Source organism: Bubalus bubalis, chromosome 4 (genome assembly GCF_019923935.1).
Source record: "Bubalus bubalis isolate 160015118507 breed Murrah chromosome 4, NDDB_SH_1, whole genome shotgun sequence".
Lineage (NCBI taxonomy): Eukaryota > Metazoa > Chordata > Mammalia > Artiodactyla > Bovidae > Bubalus > Bubalus bubalis.
In genome coordinates, this window is record NC_059160.1 from 112,445,794 (window position 1) to 112,462,778 (window position 16,985).

At 38.3% G+C, this 16,985-nt stretch overlaps 1 protein-coding gene across 10 annotated transcripts in view; it reads right to left on the reverse strand.

Moving 5' to 3' along the window:
* Positions 1-16,985, reverse strand: part of NAV3 (neuron navigator 3) — a 908,237-nt gene that overhangs the window by 149,970 nt on the left and 741,282 nt on the right. For all 10 annotated transcript variants that reach the window (XM_044941915.2, XM_044941916.2, XM_044941918.2 and 7 more), the window contains one exon: positions 5,605-5,724. In XM_044941915.2, the coding sequence (XP_044797850.2) occupies positions 5,605-5,724 (120 nt within the window). The remainder of the gene's footprint in view (positions 1-5,604; positions 5,725-16,985) is intronic.

Consider the following 16,985-nt stretch of genomic DNA (forward strand, 5'->3'; position numbering starts at 1 on the left):
GCTAGGTTCTCCATGTAGAAAGAATCCTCCATCCTTGACAGATAATCATGTTCAATATCTGGTCAACTTGTCCATCCTCCACCCTCAGTACCTAAATGGCATGGCCTAGACATTAGCAAGCATCTCACTGAATGGATTTAACAAGAATCCCCCTACCCTCTATCTCCTTTCAATAGGCTTCCTTCCCTAACCCTCCTCATTCTGCCTGTTGTCTATGACTCCATTTACTCTTTTCGTTTTCTGAACTGAGCCCAGTTCTGTATGGAGGTCTTCTTTCCCTTATTGCAATAGTTCCTAATGAAATCTGTTTTTACTCCTTTAGCTCCTGTCGGCTTCTGGATTTGTTTAACTCCTTAAATCAAACTCTACCATGCCTCTACACTCTCATTCCCTTATTCCCTTTGATTACTCCCAGGCTGGGCTTCCCTTGTGGCTCAGCTGGTAATTGTTTTTGTTCAGTCACCAAGTCATGTCTGACTCTTTGCAGCCCATGGACTGTAGCACTCCAGGCCTCCCTGTCCCTCACCATCTCCTGGAGTTTGCCCAAGTTCATGTCCAGTGTTTTATTTATGGCCCCATTTAAATCATATTGCTTTTGGAAGTGTTTTCTTATAATCCCAAGTTTAAATAATTATTTTCCTTTGGTGCTTCTATGGCACTTTATATACATATCTATTATCACTTGGTCAATTTTCCTATCATTTTATTTTTTGTTCACATTGTTCTTTCTGACCTATAAACTCAGGGTCTTTCACATTTATTATTTTGTTTTACTTTTACCCAAGGTGCTATTATGATGTTAGGCACTCAGGAAAAATTATATATTTATTAACCAAATATTATTAGTGCTAGTACAGAAGCCAGTGAGGGCAGTAATAGGAATTAGTAAGTAGAAATAATAATCATCTCCCACCCTCTCCCCAAAATTAACTTTTAAAAGCTCAATGAAACCATTAAAGTGTATGTGAATTAGGACTGACCTCATTATAACCAGAGCCAAATGGATAGTCTGCACATTCTGTTATGAATTTATTTTTTGAAGACCTCAGAGAGCCTCCAGCATGTCTACAAGGATTTGTCCCATTCTATAATATTCTCTTAGGTTACTGAGGAAATGGGGCTGGTATTGGACAGATATAACTGCAATCTTTGAGAAACAAAATACTTAAAACACAATACAGGCGGCTGTTGGAAGCCCTCCTCTTTCCTTCGGGGCCATTTTAATCTGCTGAGAAGAGGAATTCAGCTGTTCTCTATTGTTCATCACGTTTTCTTCAGAAGTTGATCAAAGGGGAGCCTGTAACCATCACTACAGCAACACAAACAATTCAAATCCACCGCCACCCTAGCAGCTGGCTACTTTGTCATTATACAAGGGCATTTTTCACTGATACACCTTCCAGAAGATATGAAAAAGTAATAAAACATTGTCGATTTTTTTTTTGCTTTTAAACTTTCTTATCAGTGAGTTATTGCAAGGCCTAACATTTACCAATGTACTAAAATGAACTAATCACAAATTATGTCATAATATTGTTTTTAAAACTTCAATAAAAATTAAACTTAAAAATCCAGAAAAAAAAAAAAGCTTGACAAAGGTAGCTGGGAAGCTACAAGTCAAGGAGTTAAAAGATTCAACTCCTTGCACTATTATATCCCCTAAATGAGGGATTAGTCAAAATGAGCATTTCTTAAAATATTATATGAGCAAATTATTATAGAGAAAAAGGTGGGGGAATCAGTGATGAGAAAAATTTAAGGAGCAATGAATTAAATAAAGTTAAGCAGGTTTTATTTCAAACTGAAAGACTCCTCAGTACCTTTAGTCATTCTTGTCTCTCCTATTTGGAATGGATATCGGAATTAAGAAAATTTTATGAAACAATAGAAGTTAACACAAGGACTTTCACAACTTTAATATGTAAGATGATGCACTTTAAAACGATATGCCTCTTGAATCACTTTCTGAATATATGCTTTAAAAGAGCTTGAGATTTATCTACAATAGCAGAGAAACTCCTATAGTAGGATTCTCACTATAACCATATTGCTGTTTAATATATAAAAGTGGACAAAGTTCTTTTGCGTTCCTCATATTATATAATTCTTTCAAAAAACTTTTACATAATTTTCAAGATCTGAATCCAACAGAGACAGATATAACACATCATTATCTAATTTAAAAAATGATGACTGCAGCCACGAAATTAAAATATGCTGGCTCCTTGGAAGAACATTTACTCCAGCCTTCTCCGGACCTCCTTCCCAGACACTCTAGCAGGGCCTTTGCCTCTACTCATGACCACACACTGACTGACACCCGATGGCCAGCGATAGTTTACACGTTCACCAAGGCCATCCGTGGGACAACCAGGGCACCGGGCATAGAATCCAGCTATGCTGAGTGGCTGCAGTCCCTGCTAGTCAGGGCCTGACACTATGTGGTCCTTTGGAGCAGGGACTGGCAAACCATTTCATTGTTCCTCCCTTGAAAACCTCAGGAAAACCTTGAAAGAAAAGTTATGACAAACCTAAGTGAAGTGAAGTCGCTCAGTCGTGTCCGACTCTTTGCAATCCCATGGGCTGTAGCCTACCAGGCTTCTCTGTCCATGGGATTTTCCAGGCAATAGTCCTGGAGTGGATTGCCATTTCCTTCTCCATGACAAACCTAGACTGCATATTAAAAATCAGAGACATCACTTTGCCAACAAAGGTCCATATAGTTAAAGCTATGGTTTTTCCAATAGTCATGTTCAGATGTGAGAGTTGGACCATAAAGAAGACTAAGCACTAAAGAATCAATATTTTTGGACAGTGGTGTTGGAGAAGACTCTTGTGAGCCCCTTCAACAGCAAAGAGATCAAACCAGTCAATTCTAAAGGAAATCAACCCTGAATATTCGTTGGAAGGACTGATGCTGAAGCTGAAGCTCCAGTACTTTGGCCACCTGATGCAAAGAGCCGACTCACTGGAAAAGACTCTGACACTGGGAAAGATTGAGGGCAAGAGGAGAAGGGGATGACAGAGGATCAGATAGCTGGATGGCATTACTGACTCAATGAACTTGAGTTTGGGCAAGCTCCAGGAGATGGGGAAGGACAGGAAAGCCTGGTGTGCTGCAGTTCATGGGGTCACAAAGAGTTGAACACAACTTAGTGACTGAACAACAACAACAATAGATTTGTGTCAAAAATACAATAACGATTCGTGCCATTGTTATTTTAATAGTCTCTTCCACTTGACAAAGCGTAGTTAATAAAGTAAATATTAACAAATGTCATTGTTTTATTTTTACATGTTTATGTTCAGTGTTTAGTTTTCATAGGCCTCGCCTCTACTGGTTAATTTTAAGATAGTGGTTCACTAGTTTTAGTGTATATGTGAATCACCTGATTAAAGCTTTGATTGCTGGACCCCAAGTCAGCAAGTCTCAAATGGAGCTGATAATCTGCATTTCTAAAAAGTTCCTAAGTCATGCTGATGCTGCAGATCCAGGTACCACACTTTAAGAATAATGACTTTTGCTGGTTCTAATTTATTAGATGGAGCCCTGCATCTTTCTGTTGGTCCGAGTTTTGTCAGCCATGCCCCAATCTGAAGCCTTAAGGGAGCAAAGAGAGCTGGTTATCTCATTTGTCTCCAAAATACTTTGCCTTTGTAATAATTCCCAGATTCTGGTATCATAAATCTCATTCCCAAAGACCAACAGAATTTTTTCCCTTCCTTTAATGCTTTCCACTGTCAGCTAACAATATGTAGGTCATTAGTTTCAAAATGTGGCCCTTTGGATTTCTTTCCCTCTAATCACTACTTCCTATTCCCCAACATAACTCATTCCCACTCTGATATAATATCCTTACAGTATATTCCCACTCTTACATAATATCCTTGCAGTATCTTGTCTCTTTCCCCAGCCTTGTTTGTTTCTTTAACTAACTGGACCCTATCGCTAGACTATATGAATGTATCGCTGTATTCATTCCTTTCTTCATTCACTCCAAAAGCGTTTATTAAAAGCTCAACATATCAAAAATGCGACAAAAATGTTTTGCACTCCCGTGCTTACACTGTTGTGAGGGAGATACAAAATAAATGTGTAAACAAATAATTAGGATTGATGTGTACGCTAAAGAAAATAATTTAAGATAATGGGAAAGAAAATGACTGGAAATGAAATGTACCTTAGCTACTCTAAAAACACTTTGTTAAGAAGGTAACATTTAAACTGAAAATGGCATTCTAGCCAGAGGAAGCATCAGTTTGGAAGCAGAAAGAGGACCATTGTGTTTGAAGTTAGAGTCGGTGAGGGAAAACAGTTGAAGAATAGTTCAGGTGGGGGTCAGAGTGAATAAAATGTTTTATAAGCCTGTTGTAAGCACATGCTTCACACAGACACCTTGTATACAGCCTGGGAGACTAGAACACACACAGGATGGTCTAGGCCAACAAGAATTAAAGCATCAGCACATCTCAGTGAGCAGGAACTGAAGACTATGATCAGGATGCACTGTCTAGCCTTAGGAGTTGGCTGTATTAAAATACACAATGAGTTATACACAGTTCTTATTTCAGAATGTGGACACATTAGGTCTTAACATTTTGTCTCCTTCATAAATAGTGAATTAAAGAACTACTCCAGGGATTGATATACAGTAGTTCTGCTGCTGCTGCTGCTGCTAAGTCACTTCAGTCGTGTCCAACTTTGTGCGACCCCATAGATGGCAGCCCACCAGGGTCTGCCGTCCCTGGGATTCTCCAGGCAAAAACGCTGGAGTGGGTTGCCATTTCCTTCTCCAGTGCATGAAAGTGAAAAGTGAAAGTGAAGTCGCTCAGTCGTGTCTGACTCCTAGCGACCCCATGGACTGCAGCCCACCAGGCTCCGCCATCCATGGGATTTTCCAGGCAAGAGTACTGGAGTGGGGTGCCTACAGTAGTTCTAGAAAGAGGCAATCTCTCCTTTCTTAAGAAATCAAACATTCTGAGTGAAGAGGGGGTAAAATCAGGTCAGAGTATGTCTTACAACAACATTTCACAAAGACAGTATTTTTAAAGAGCAGTGATTCTTATAATATTGGCAAAACAATTCCCATCAAAATAATAACTAGTATATGAAAACACACCAGCCTTTAAGCAATTTGAGATATGAAAGAGGTTAGCCTAAAGCAAAATTTAGTTGTATGCTTTGAAGAAACCCCTTAAGAAAAGCATCAAGCTCATCTTACAACATAATTAGAATTATGTTTTAATCTTTTATATCATTAGCCCCCAGGTAGAACTGAGAGTATCTGAATTGAAAGGAATTTACCATCCAGGGTTCTTTTCAGGGAAGGAGCAAACGTCTACATTTATAATTTTGCTTTTGTAGATATTAAAATTTGCCACCATGTAACCTGAAATTTATTAAATATTCTCATCAGCAACACAATTCCTTTAGTATATAGAATGAAAATTCTTATAAGCAAAAGCACCTTAGTTTTCAAAATGTTCAAAAATAATGATTATAGCAGGATAAAAACTCATTTGGTTTACACTGTAAATTCCTAGGATCTCACTTGCGAAACTGCTTTATGCACTCCTCACCATTGAGCACACTGATGGCATTACCTGTCTGCATCCACGGCCACGTCGTGAAGCCCTCTCTGAATGACGTCCCTGGACGCTGCTGTGTCTGGGGCTCGGTGCAGACTCCTCGTGTACAGGTTGAGCCCTCCATCTGTCATGTAGCTGAAAGTAAGAGCCTAATTAATCAACAGAGAATTGAATGACCGCATCCGTATAATTTAGCTTAATATTGTTCACAAATTTCAATATTGTAATTATGAAATATGCTTTATTATAGTTTTTCTATATAAATATCCTACTCACCAGGAAGTATTAGAAAATCTCTTGAAGTTTATTAGGAAATTAATCTTCCTTACTTCAACAAGCAACTAGCCTATTATAAAACTTTCCTTCTTTCTCTCCTTGTTATCAATATTTTGAACAGACTTAACAAAATAAAACCAAGATCATTTCATCTTATAAATACCATTTTGGAAGAACTGAAGGTCCCAGGAGTCATTTTAAAATTTGATTAATTTATTTGATAAATAAAATGTACACCACAATTGACCACTATTATAAAATAACTAAGATGTATTAAACATTTAAGATGTCACCAGGAACTGTTCTAAATGGTTTACTTGCAATAACATTATTATCCCCATGTCAGTGATAAAGAAAATAAGCACAACAAGTTTAAGGATTTACACCAAGTCACTCAACCAAGTCACAGGAGTGTTGAGAATAAATCTGGAAAGTCAGCTTCAGAAACCATCATCTTAACCACCATGCACAGCTGTCTGAACCGAAGGACCACACTGCCGTTTCCTGTCTATAAGAACTACTTCTTTGCCATCACAGGACCACCGCCATCAACAGGGCTGGTAGACTTGTCATAGTCATGTTGCTTCCTTGGCGATCGGGGTTAGAACAGGTGTTAATCTCCTACCCCATATGGGGCTAATCAAATGTTTCTTTCTTGAAAAATGGGACTAAGACAGCTCATCAGTCTTTGTATGTGAAAAGTTTATGATAATGAAAACCCAGGAGCTGTGGATATTTCTCTTCATCAAATGCAAAGAGGCACAGAGAAAACTGATCAGCAAAATGGAAAGAATGACACAGGTGCACAAAAAGCACATTTTGGTCATGTGGTTTCAGCTTCACAACTTCTTGGGTTCTAGGAGGTATCCTTGCTTCCTTATTATCAGATCCTCAATTTGCTTAAACAAATTTGAGTTGATTCCACTGTTTAGAACAAAAAATTAATCATGATCATATTAAAGACTGCTCAAATAGTTAAAACTAGGATTATGAAATTTGCTAATCGCTCACATGATTAATAAATTCTGTCCATTTTAGTTGAAAGATCATAAACAAATTTCTTAAATTATATCTCAATTTCTGCCTATGAAAATGGGAAGAATAAAATTTACTGAAGATAGATTTTATATAATTGAAGGAAAAATACATAAAGCTCTTAAAATGAGAATCCTATAATAGCAACTTGTTAGTCACAAAGTCTCTCCCCCATGTTAAAAAGGAAATATATAAATTTTATACACAAACAACAAGTCATAGTGTATTATTCTTGTAAGGTACTCTACATGGTTAATTTTCTTGATAACCAAATAATTTAATCCCATCAAAACTAAAACAATGAAAAAGAGTATTTTGGTTCCAAAATGTACTGAAAACTGACATACTCTTTTAAACAGGGAATGTTTTAGACATGACAAGTTTTTTTGACAACTAATTCATGATTATGAGCATTAATTTCCTGTATTATAACAATGATACTAAATGAGACAAAGAGTAAAGGACATTTGTCCTTTGTACTTTTCAATTTTTCAGTTGCCATATTGGGGCTGTCAATGTTTTATTGTTTATTCTTACTTCCACATCATTCTCAACCAATTCTATTTTTAATTGTTTTTTTTTTAAGGTGAACTATATGGAATTCCTGATAAAGTAGAAGTGTTTAGAGATAAATAGCTTTCTCATTCACTCTCTTTTTAAAATTGTCTTAGTTTGGGGTCAATAAATATATATTGTTTGTTCAGCTGAAGTTGAAAGGCTTCCATACTGTAGGAAGAAACCGTGACAGCAGATCTCAGCACTTCATCCACAATGACAATGCATGTAAACCAGAAATAAGATGGATGATCACTTCTATTAGAAACATAACCTTTCAATTATTCAATGTTTACAGAAGAGTAAGTTCTATAGACAAAGGTTAAATGCTTTGAAAATTCAATTTCCAAAGAAAAAAAAAATGCTTGAAAATTTCAATGAATTAAGAAAAAAAGCTTTCTTTTTAAGAAGCACTTCAAAGGATACACATTTTGCATTGACCCTTGGATTTTCCAGGTAATATTAAATAGGTTTACATCAGGTATTAATTGTACCAAAAAAGTCATTCATGTCTAATTCCTCTGTTTACAGACACTGTTGCACTGGAATGCCGGAAGGGCATTTTCATAGTCGAACCATGAGTCTGCTATTTGACAATTATATATAGGGTAAAGCACAGGTAAAGCAAATTTCTGATTAAAATTTTTTGCTTGAAAATTCTTCCTTCTTTTCAGTCTTTCTAAAGGATTTAAATTTTTTTAAAAAAAATGAATTTCATAGTTCCCCTAGAAAAATTTGCTACAATCTGGGAACCATAAATGTTAGGAAATCATTTTGAAAGAAAATGTAAAATTTTTAAAAAGATCTCCTTATAATGTTATATGTAAACTTTTCAAACATAAGCTGAGCTTAACAGGTAATAGTCATAAGGAAGACTGGTATAAACAAAAAGTTGCAAAGGAAACTCGTGAAGGTTACTGATGAAAAGAAGAATCTCTAAAAATATGAAAGTCTTAAGACAACTTTAGCCATGTTGAAATTCTGTAAGCTCTAAGATGGTTCACATAAAAATCCAATGGTCTCCCAAAAGCATTTCTAATTCTTCTTCCATCCCACTGTTATCTCTTTTCTTCCTTCTGTTGCAGGAAAAACTTGGCTTACTTTGGCATATTTTCTTTAGGTGTGTGTTTTCCTAATTAATATTTCCAGGCCATACTGCTCCACCCTGCACTAGAATAAGATATCAAACTGCTTCCTGAGCACAGATAATTTGTATTTCCCATTAGCACCTCAAATCCAGCATAAACTGCCCATATATTACCTTCACCACAAAGAGAAGTCTCTTTCTGTGTATGCTAATATAGTTACAGGAAAAACACTCCATTCACCTAGTCAACAATCTAGATAGATGATTTTCTACTTGTCACTCAGCAGCCTCAACTATTATAGGATAGTCTACTCAGACCTGTGAATCAGCATCACTGTGTTTCAATTATGTCTCAAAATCACTAAAAATAGGAAGAAGTATTCAAATCTTATTTTTGTATGTGATTCAATCTCATTTTCTCAAGCAACATAAATATGTACAACTTTATCTTCACAGCAAATCCATAATTTGTTAAGCATCATAGTTAAATATATCATATTTTTGCAAGAGTATAAAAGTACACATTAAATAATAAGTAAAAAATAATATCAGTTTTCATGTACCCATAACCTGCATTCAGAAAGAGAATATTTCCAATCTTCAGTGACCATACAGGCTTTTCCTAACCCTACATTTCCAAACCTCGCTTCCAGAGATATCTACTGGCCTGGATTTTGTATTAAGCATTCCTTTATTTGTCTTTATGATTTTACCACATGGACATATATTCCTAGAAATACATTGCTTAGCATCTCATGAATTTGAACTTTATATAAATTGAACCATATTATATATATTCTTCTGTGACTTGTTTCCTTCATTCAAAATTAAATTTTTGCAAATCATCTACCTTGATGTATATCATTGTGTTTTGCATGTTAGAGTTGTGTAGCTTCACTTTACAAAAGTACTACAGGGCTTCCCAGGTAGCACAGTGATTAAAGAATCCACCTGCAGTCCAGGAGACTCAGGAGACGTGGGTTCAGTCCCTGGGTTGACAAGATCCCCTGGGGTAGGAAATCACAGCCTACTCCAGTATTATTGCCTGAAAAATTCCACGGACAAAGGAACCCGGCAGGTTGCAGTCCATGGGGTCACAGAGTCGGACACAACTGAGTACACACACATGGTTTACTTATTGACTACTGCAGACTTTTGAGCTGTTTTTAGGGTTTTTTTGATGCTACAAAAAACTCTACCATGAACATTTATATAAACATAATTCCTTGTGCTCACAAGCAAGTGTTTGTCTAAAGTCTGTATCTAGAAAAGGAATCATTGGGTCATAATAGATACATATACATATTCAAACCTTACTAGTCAGTGCCCAAGAGTTTTGCAAATATTTTCAGAATAAACTTCTTATGAATAAGAAGTTGCTTATAAAGTAAACTTGCTTATGAGTAAGAATTTTCATGTTAGCTTTAATTTATAAATTCCAAATTATCAAGCAGGTTTATCATATTTTTACTTTGTTAAAGGCCATTTATGTTTTGCCTGTGAAATGTCTGTTCACGATTTTTGCTCATTTTGCTATTGGATTCTATGTTTTTTCTTTTCTCATTGATATTCATCCTTTATTAGTTGCACGTGTTGCATATGTTTATGGTTTATGTGGGGTTTTTATTTTGACATTTTTATCTTGCTTATTTTTATGTGAAATCAATTATTTGGAATAAAAAGAAACTTGATCTAGATACCTTTCTAACTTCACACAGTAACTGCATCTATTATTTTTGTGTAGTGTTTTAAAATGCGATAATTAGCTTTCTGAGATTTCTGGACTCTGTCCCCACCTCTCATTTTGATCTGGACCTTCTCTATTGTCACTTTATTGCCACATCCCATTCAGTTTGCTTCTCCTTCTGGAAGTTTCCCCTCAGAGTGGGGCCCTGTCTGGGAAGGAAGTTGTGGCTGGAGAGTTTAATGAACTCATGGGAACAAGAAAACTCCATTCCTTCCAGATAATGACCTTCAGCCCTGACTCTCCCTGCCTGGTCAAAACCCTGCCAGCTCCAGCTGCTGCCTTCAGACAGGGCCTGTGTGTATTCCAGTCAGCGTCGCTTGGCTCTTTTGGGGTTATTCTGTTCTCAGGTGATCAGATGTCCCACTACTACCCTCTGTTTCTTTGTACATGGATGATGGTATCAGTGGTAAAGAATCTGCCTGCCAGTGCAGGAGACACAGGAGATGTGGGTTCAGTCCCTGAGTTGGAAAGATCCCCTGCAGTAAGAAATGACTACCTGCTCCAGTGTTCTTGCCTGGAAGATTCCATGGACAGAGAAGCCTGGTGGGCTACAGTCCCCGGGGCAGCAAAAAGTTGGACTCAACTGAACACACAGGCAAGCTAGTATAATTCTGATTCTTTGGCTCTTGACTAATTGTCCCTTATTACTTATACCTGGGGTTTGAGATGATACCTTGTATCAGCTTTTTTAAGTAAACAATGATCATTTTTTATGGCTTAGCTATCTAGTTGTTTTGTCTGTTTTTTGTGGAGATTTGGAAAGATTCAAAAACCCATGTCCCTACCAATCTTCCTAGAACTGTTTTTACACTCAATATTTCATATCAGAAACTTAATATAACAATTAGATATTTTTTATGACATGAAAACACAGGGCATCTAAAATTTGTGTTCATGTTTAACTTTCAAGAACTCTAGTTTAGCATCTAGAACACAGATGGCGAGCACAGATAATTTTAAGGGTCATCTCCTTGATCAAAGGTGCTAGCTAGGGAAAACTATACTAACAATGAATGATTGCTGTGAAGCTCTTTTATGTTTGTTTGTAAAAGAATAAACTTCTATGAGAGAAATGTGGACAAGGAGACATGTAGACAACAGGGTCAATATGTCAAGATGATTAAGAGTTCAGACTGAAGGCAAATTGTTTTCAAGTTCAAATTCAGCAATGCATGCATCAAGTAAGTTTGTATTTTTTGGAATGTCAATGAGTTAACTTTCTGAGTTCTATCTAAAGCTACTAAATCTATCCATGCCTCAGATGTTTCATCTGTAAAATGGAGACAGTAATAATACACTTATGTCTTACCGTTATGGTGAGACATAAATTAGTTAATGAGTTAGGAAGCACTGCTGTTAATAAAGCTAGTGGATCTGATGGAATTCCAGTAGAACTATTCAAAACCCTTAAGGATGATGCCATCAAGGTGCTGCATTCAATATGTCAGCAAATCTGGAAGACCCAGCAGTGGCCACTGGAAAGACTGGAAAAGGTTAATCCTCATCCCAACTCCCAAGAAGGGTAGTACTAAAGAATGTGCTAACCATCAGACAAGTGCACTCATCTCCTATGCTAGTAAGGTCATGTTTAAAATCTTGCATGCTAGGCCTCAGCATTATGCGAACCAAGACCTATGGGGACCCAGGTCTCCCACATTGTAGACAGACACTTTACTGTCTGAGCCACCAGGAAAGTCAAAGGAAGAGGAAACAGAGATCAAATTGCCAACATCCGCTAGATCATAGAGAAAGGTAGGGAATTCCAGAAAAACATCTATCTTTGTTTCATAGACTATGCCAAAGCCTTTGACTGTGTGGATCATAATAAACTGTGGAAAGCTCTTAACGAGATGTAAATACCAGACCATTTTACCTGTCTCATGAGAAACACGTATGTGGGTCAGGAAGCAACACTTAGAAGCCTGTATGGAACAACTGATTGGTTCAAGATTGAGAAAAGAGTACGGCAGGGCTGCCTGCTGTCACCCTGTTTGTTTAGCTTATACACTGAGCACATCATGAGAAATGCCGGGCTGGATGAGCTAAAGCTGGAATCAAGATAGGCGGGAGAAACATCAGCAACCTCAGATATGTGGGTGATACCGCTCTAACAGCAGAAAATGAAGAGGAAATAAAGAGCCTCTTGATGAGGGTGAAGGTACAGAGTAAAAGAGCAGGCTTGAAACTAAATATTAAACAAACTAAGCTCACGGCATTGGGCCCCATTGCTGCTACTGCTAAGTCACTTCAGTCGTGTCCGACTCTGTGCGACCCCATAGACGGCAGCCCACCAGGCTCCCCCATCCCTGGGATTCTCCAGCCAAGAATGGGACCCATCATTTCGTGGCAAATAGAGGAAAAGTGGAAGTAGTGACAGATTTCCTCTTCTTGGGCTCTAAAATCACTGTGGACGGTGACTGCACCCATCAGTGGTCACCCACTGCACCCATCAGAAATCAGAAGATGTTTGCTTCTGGGCAGGAAAGCTACGACAAACCCAGACAGTGTGTTGAAAAGCGGAGATATTCCTCTGCCGACAAAGGTCTATACAGTCAACGCTAGTCTTCCCAGTAGTCATGTATGGTTGTGACAGCTGGACTGTAAAGAAGGCTGAGTGCCGAAGAGCTAGCAGAACACCAAAGAATTGATGCCTTCGTACTGTGGTGCTGGAGAAGACTCCTGAAAGTCCCTTCGACAGCAAGGAGATCAAACCAGTCAATGTTAAGAGAGATCAACCCTGAATATTCACTGGAAGGACTGATGTTGAAGCTCCAATATTTTGGTCATCTGATGCGAACAGCTGACTCATTGGAAAAGCCCCTGATGTTGGGAAAGACTGAGGGCAGAAGGAGAAGAAGGCATCAGAGAATGAGATGGCTGACGGTATCACCGATGCAACGCACATAAACTTGGGCAAACTTCGGGAGATGGTAAAGGACAGAGAGGCCTGGCATGCTACAGTCCATGGGATTGCGGAGTTGGACATGATTAGGTGACTGAACAACATCAAAATGAGTTAATATATGTAAAATGCATAGAGTATTCAGTTCAGTTCAGTTGCTCAGTTGTGTCCGAATCTTTGCGACCCCATGAATCGCAGCACGCCAGGCCTCCCTGTCCATCACCAACTCCCAGAGTTCACTCAGACTCATGTCCATCGAGTTGGTGATGCCATCCAGCCATCTCATCCTCTGTCGTCCCCTTCTCCTCCTGCCCCCAATCCCTCCCAGCATCAGAGTCTTTTCCAATGAGTCAACTCTTCGCATGAGGTGGCCAAAGTACTGGAGTTTCAGCTTTAGCATCATTCCTTCCAAAGAACACCCAGGACTGATCTCCTTTAGAATGGACTGGTTGGATCTCCTTGCAGTCCAAGGGACTCTCAAGAGTCTTCTCCAACACCACAGTTCAAAAGCATCAATTCTTTGGTGCAGTAAGTAAGTGCTATGTATATGCTGAATAGCATTACCAGCTATTTGTCCATTAGACTTTCTACATTTGCTAAAAATAATTATCATATCTTGAATATGAAGTAAAGCATTATGATTAGGAATAAGTAGTTTACCACGTACACCCTTTTAACCCAACTCAGGTAACCCTACTTTTTCCAACGTTATGCATGCTTCAGTCACTCACAAAGTTTACTACAGGAGAAATGAGGGAGGGTCAAAGGAGGAAATGGCAACCCCCTCCAGTGTTCTTACCTGAGAAACGCCATGGACAGAGGAGCCTGGTGGGCTATACAGTCCATGGGGTCACCAAGAGTCTGACACGATTCGTGCCCGCATGCAGGGGAGAAGCAGTATTAAAGTATCCACCTCCCTTTTAAAAATGTCATTCTCCAGAATTAAATTACTTTGTGTTTGGGCCATTTAAAGTAGAATTTTAGGTTATATTCTTGGTCTAACTATTTATCACTGTGACACCTAGAGATAACTCCAGTTTCCACCCAGTTAAAATATGCAATTTCCCCTCCAATTTTCTAGAGTACTCCTTTTTTTTTTTTTCCCTACATGGAGACTTTTTCAAAGATATTCATTATAAGTAAGAGGCCTTCCTCTGACTAATTCCTAATTACTGGCAGATTCACATCCCCAAGTGTTTAAAGTAATTTTGAGAAGAGAAAAAAAGAGATAAGCGTTTGCATGCTTCAAGAAATTTTGAATTCTCAGAATGCCGATTACTTAATTTTCTCAGTTCTACCTGAAGTTCATGAAAAGAAAAGAGAAAGTCCATTTCCATTTACTTCATGACATGACTTGCAGTTATATGAAGAGAAAATCCTAAATTAAACATCTTCATTCACTGCTATGCCTTTTGAGCCTTTTTCTGTCCATTTAATCACTAAAACATAGTTCTAAAAATTGGGAACAGACAGTTAACTTTGTGATTCAGTATTTCTTCATGAATTGTAGCACAGACATTTCTATGCCCTTTTTCTTAAGGAAAGTATCAGATTAACATTCCCCTGAGCATGTCTTCCTATCTCTTAGTTTCAGGCTGACACACTGGACCACACCCTTCCGACTTCGACAGGGGCATAGCACGCTCAGAGCTGAGCGGTGAGGACGCACAGCACACCCTGGGTGCCCCCACAACCCCAGCCGCCGCTGAACCGGGACCAGCAGCCCCGCCTCTGCCACACTCATCACCCTCCATTCGGGGTCAGGACTCAGTCACGCGTCACATTCCCGTGTCTGCACTCCACCACGGGAAAGAGAGCGTGCATAAGGCCAAGCACATCGACCTCATCAGAGGGAGCTTCCAAACAAGCTTTGGGTTGTTTTTACTTCGTTTTTTTTTTTTTTTTTTTTTCTTCATCTTCTACTTTAGTCACTGAATATGGGTGACTTGGGTGGTCAACACAACACACGAAGACCACGAACGTGTACTTATACAGATTCATTTGTGGGACTGTTCAAGACCTCCTTTGAAAGACCAATAGTGAACAAAACCAGAGAACAGAAGTGAGAAACAGGTTTCCAGTGAGTCAGGAAACAAGCAAGAAGGAAAAGGGATATAACGGTATTTTTAAAATTTCTCATTAGAGAGTTCTGCAGAGACTAGTCAGCTCTTATCCAGGCAGCTTCCTCTTCCTTCTGGGCACTCAGCTGAACAATGGTCCCTGGCTGCACTGACGATCAGATGCGGCCACCTCAGTTCTGCATGAAGGAATGTGCGTAGAAGTCATACCCCCACTTCCAGGCCTCGTGCATATGAAGCATTCTTACACCTCGGTTCTCTATCTGTCATCTGCCTATTGAAATCAACCCCCAGGGTGACACTGGCTGTCGGCCTGGGTAACAGCCATGTTATCTATCATCCTAGTCTGAAAGACTGTGTCTTATATACACATTCCCTGACTGATGACCAGAAACGCCAGGAAGGGTTTTATGTGAAGGAGAAATAAACTTCTTTGTGTTAAGTTGCTGAGATTTTGAAATTTCTCTGCTATAGAAGTTACCTAATATAGCTCCTGAGTATGGGTATGCTGGTAAAATATATTACTATAAGCAGAACTCAGTTTTTTAAAAAAAATGCCTTCAAAACCCACTTATCTAAGAATGTATACACACACTTACATATACATATACATATATTACTATTCATTCATTGAATAAATGAACACATAAAAATATAAAAAAAAAACTAACATGTGAATAATACATGGGCTGGTACTGTGTCCATATGTTCACCACTAAATACACAGTTCCTAGAATGTTGCTTTACACATAGGAAGAACTCAACAAATTTTTCTAATAGGTACATACATAATTCATCTCATGATCTCTCTTCTCTATTATTTTCCCAGGATTCTTTCTTCATACCTCTCACAATTTCAACTATCTCCTATATGAGATCATACCCTATGATTATTAGGTTATTAATCATCAGGTTAATAATTTTACTGATAAAAATCTAACTGTGATGACAATGATAATTTACTGAACACGTACATTGTGAAAGACTTTGTGCTAAGGACAATCTGTGGGTTTTTCTTCATTCCTAACAATTTAATGAAGATTCTGCAATTTTGTCTTTATTACAGAGAGGAATTTGGATAAATTCAGCTCTCGAGGAGATCACAGACAGCACATGTTAGAAAGAGATTTAATTTAGACACTATGACTCCAGCGGCAACTCAACTGCCTCCCACCCTAATTAACAGTACCCTGTCCCCCTAATTCTAGCTCCTTACAAGCTCAAAGAAGGTGGCCACCAGGAGTGCACTGGTGGGTATCAGGATATCAAAGCAGAGCTATGAATCTGATCAAAAGCACTTTTGTACTTTTTAAGGTCTTGTCCCCATTCAAACAACTTTTTCATGAATGAAGTCAGGAAAGGTTACTTGTATAAAGAATGTCTTCTGAGACTAGTCCTCTCAGAAGCATAAGGACAAAGAATAGGTCAAAACCCAGACTCACATGAAAAATATAGATAAAGTTAATTGGAAAGTTTTTCCTTGTATTACAGAGCCTGGGTTTTGAGGTCAGATGTATCTGAGTCCCAATGCCATTTTAGTCTTTCCTTAGCTTTAATACAATTGGGGCCAACTGTGATCAGTTTCCTTATCTGTAAAACAGATTTAAAAATACACACCACATAAGGGTTGTCAGTGGAGGGCTGGTTAAATGACAACGTCCTTAAAGAACTTAACAAGAGTGAAGTAGGTAATAAGTTTTCCAAGTGGCAACTACA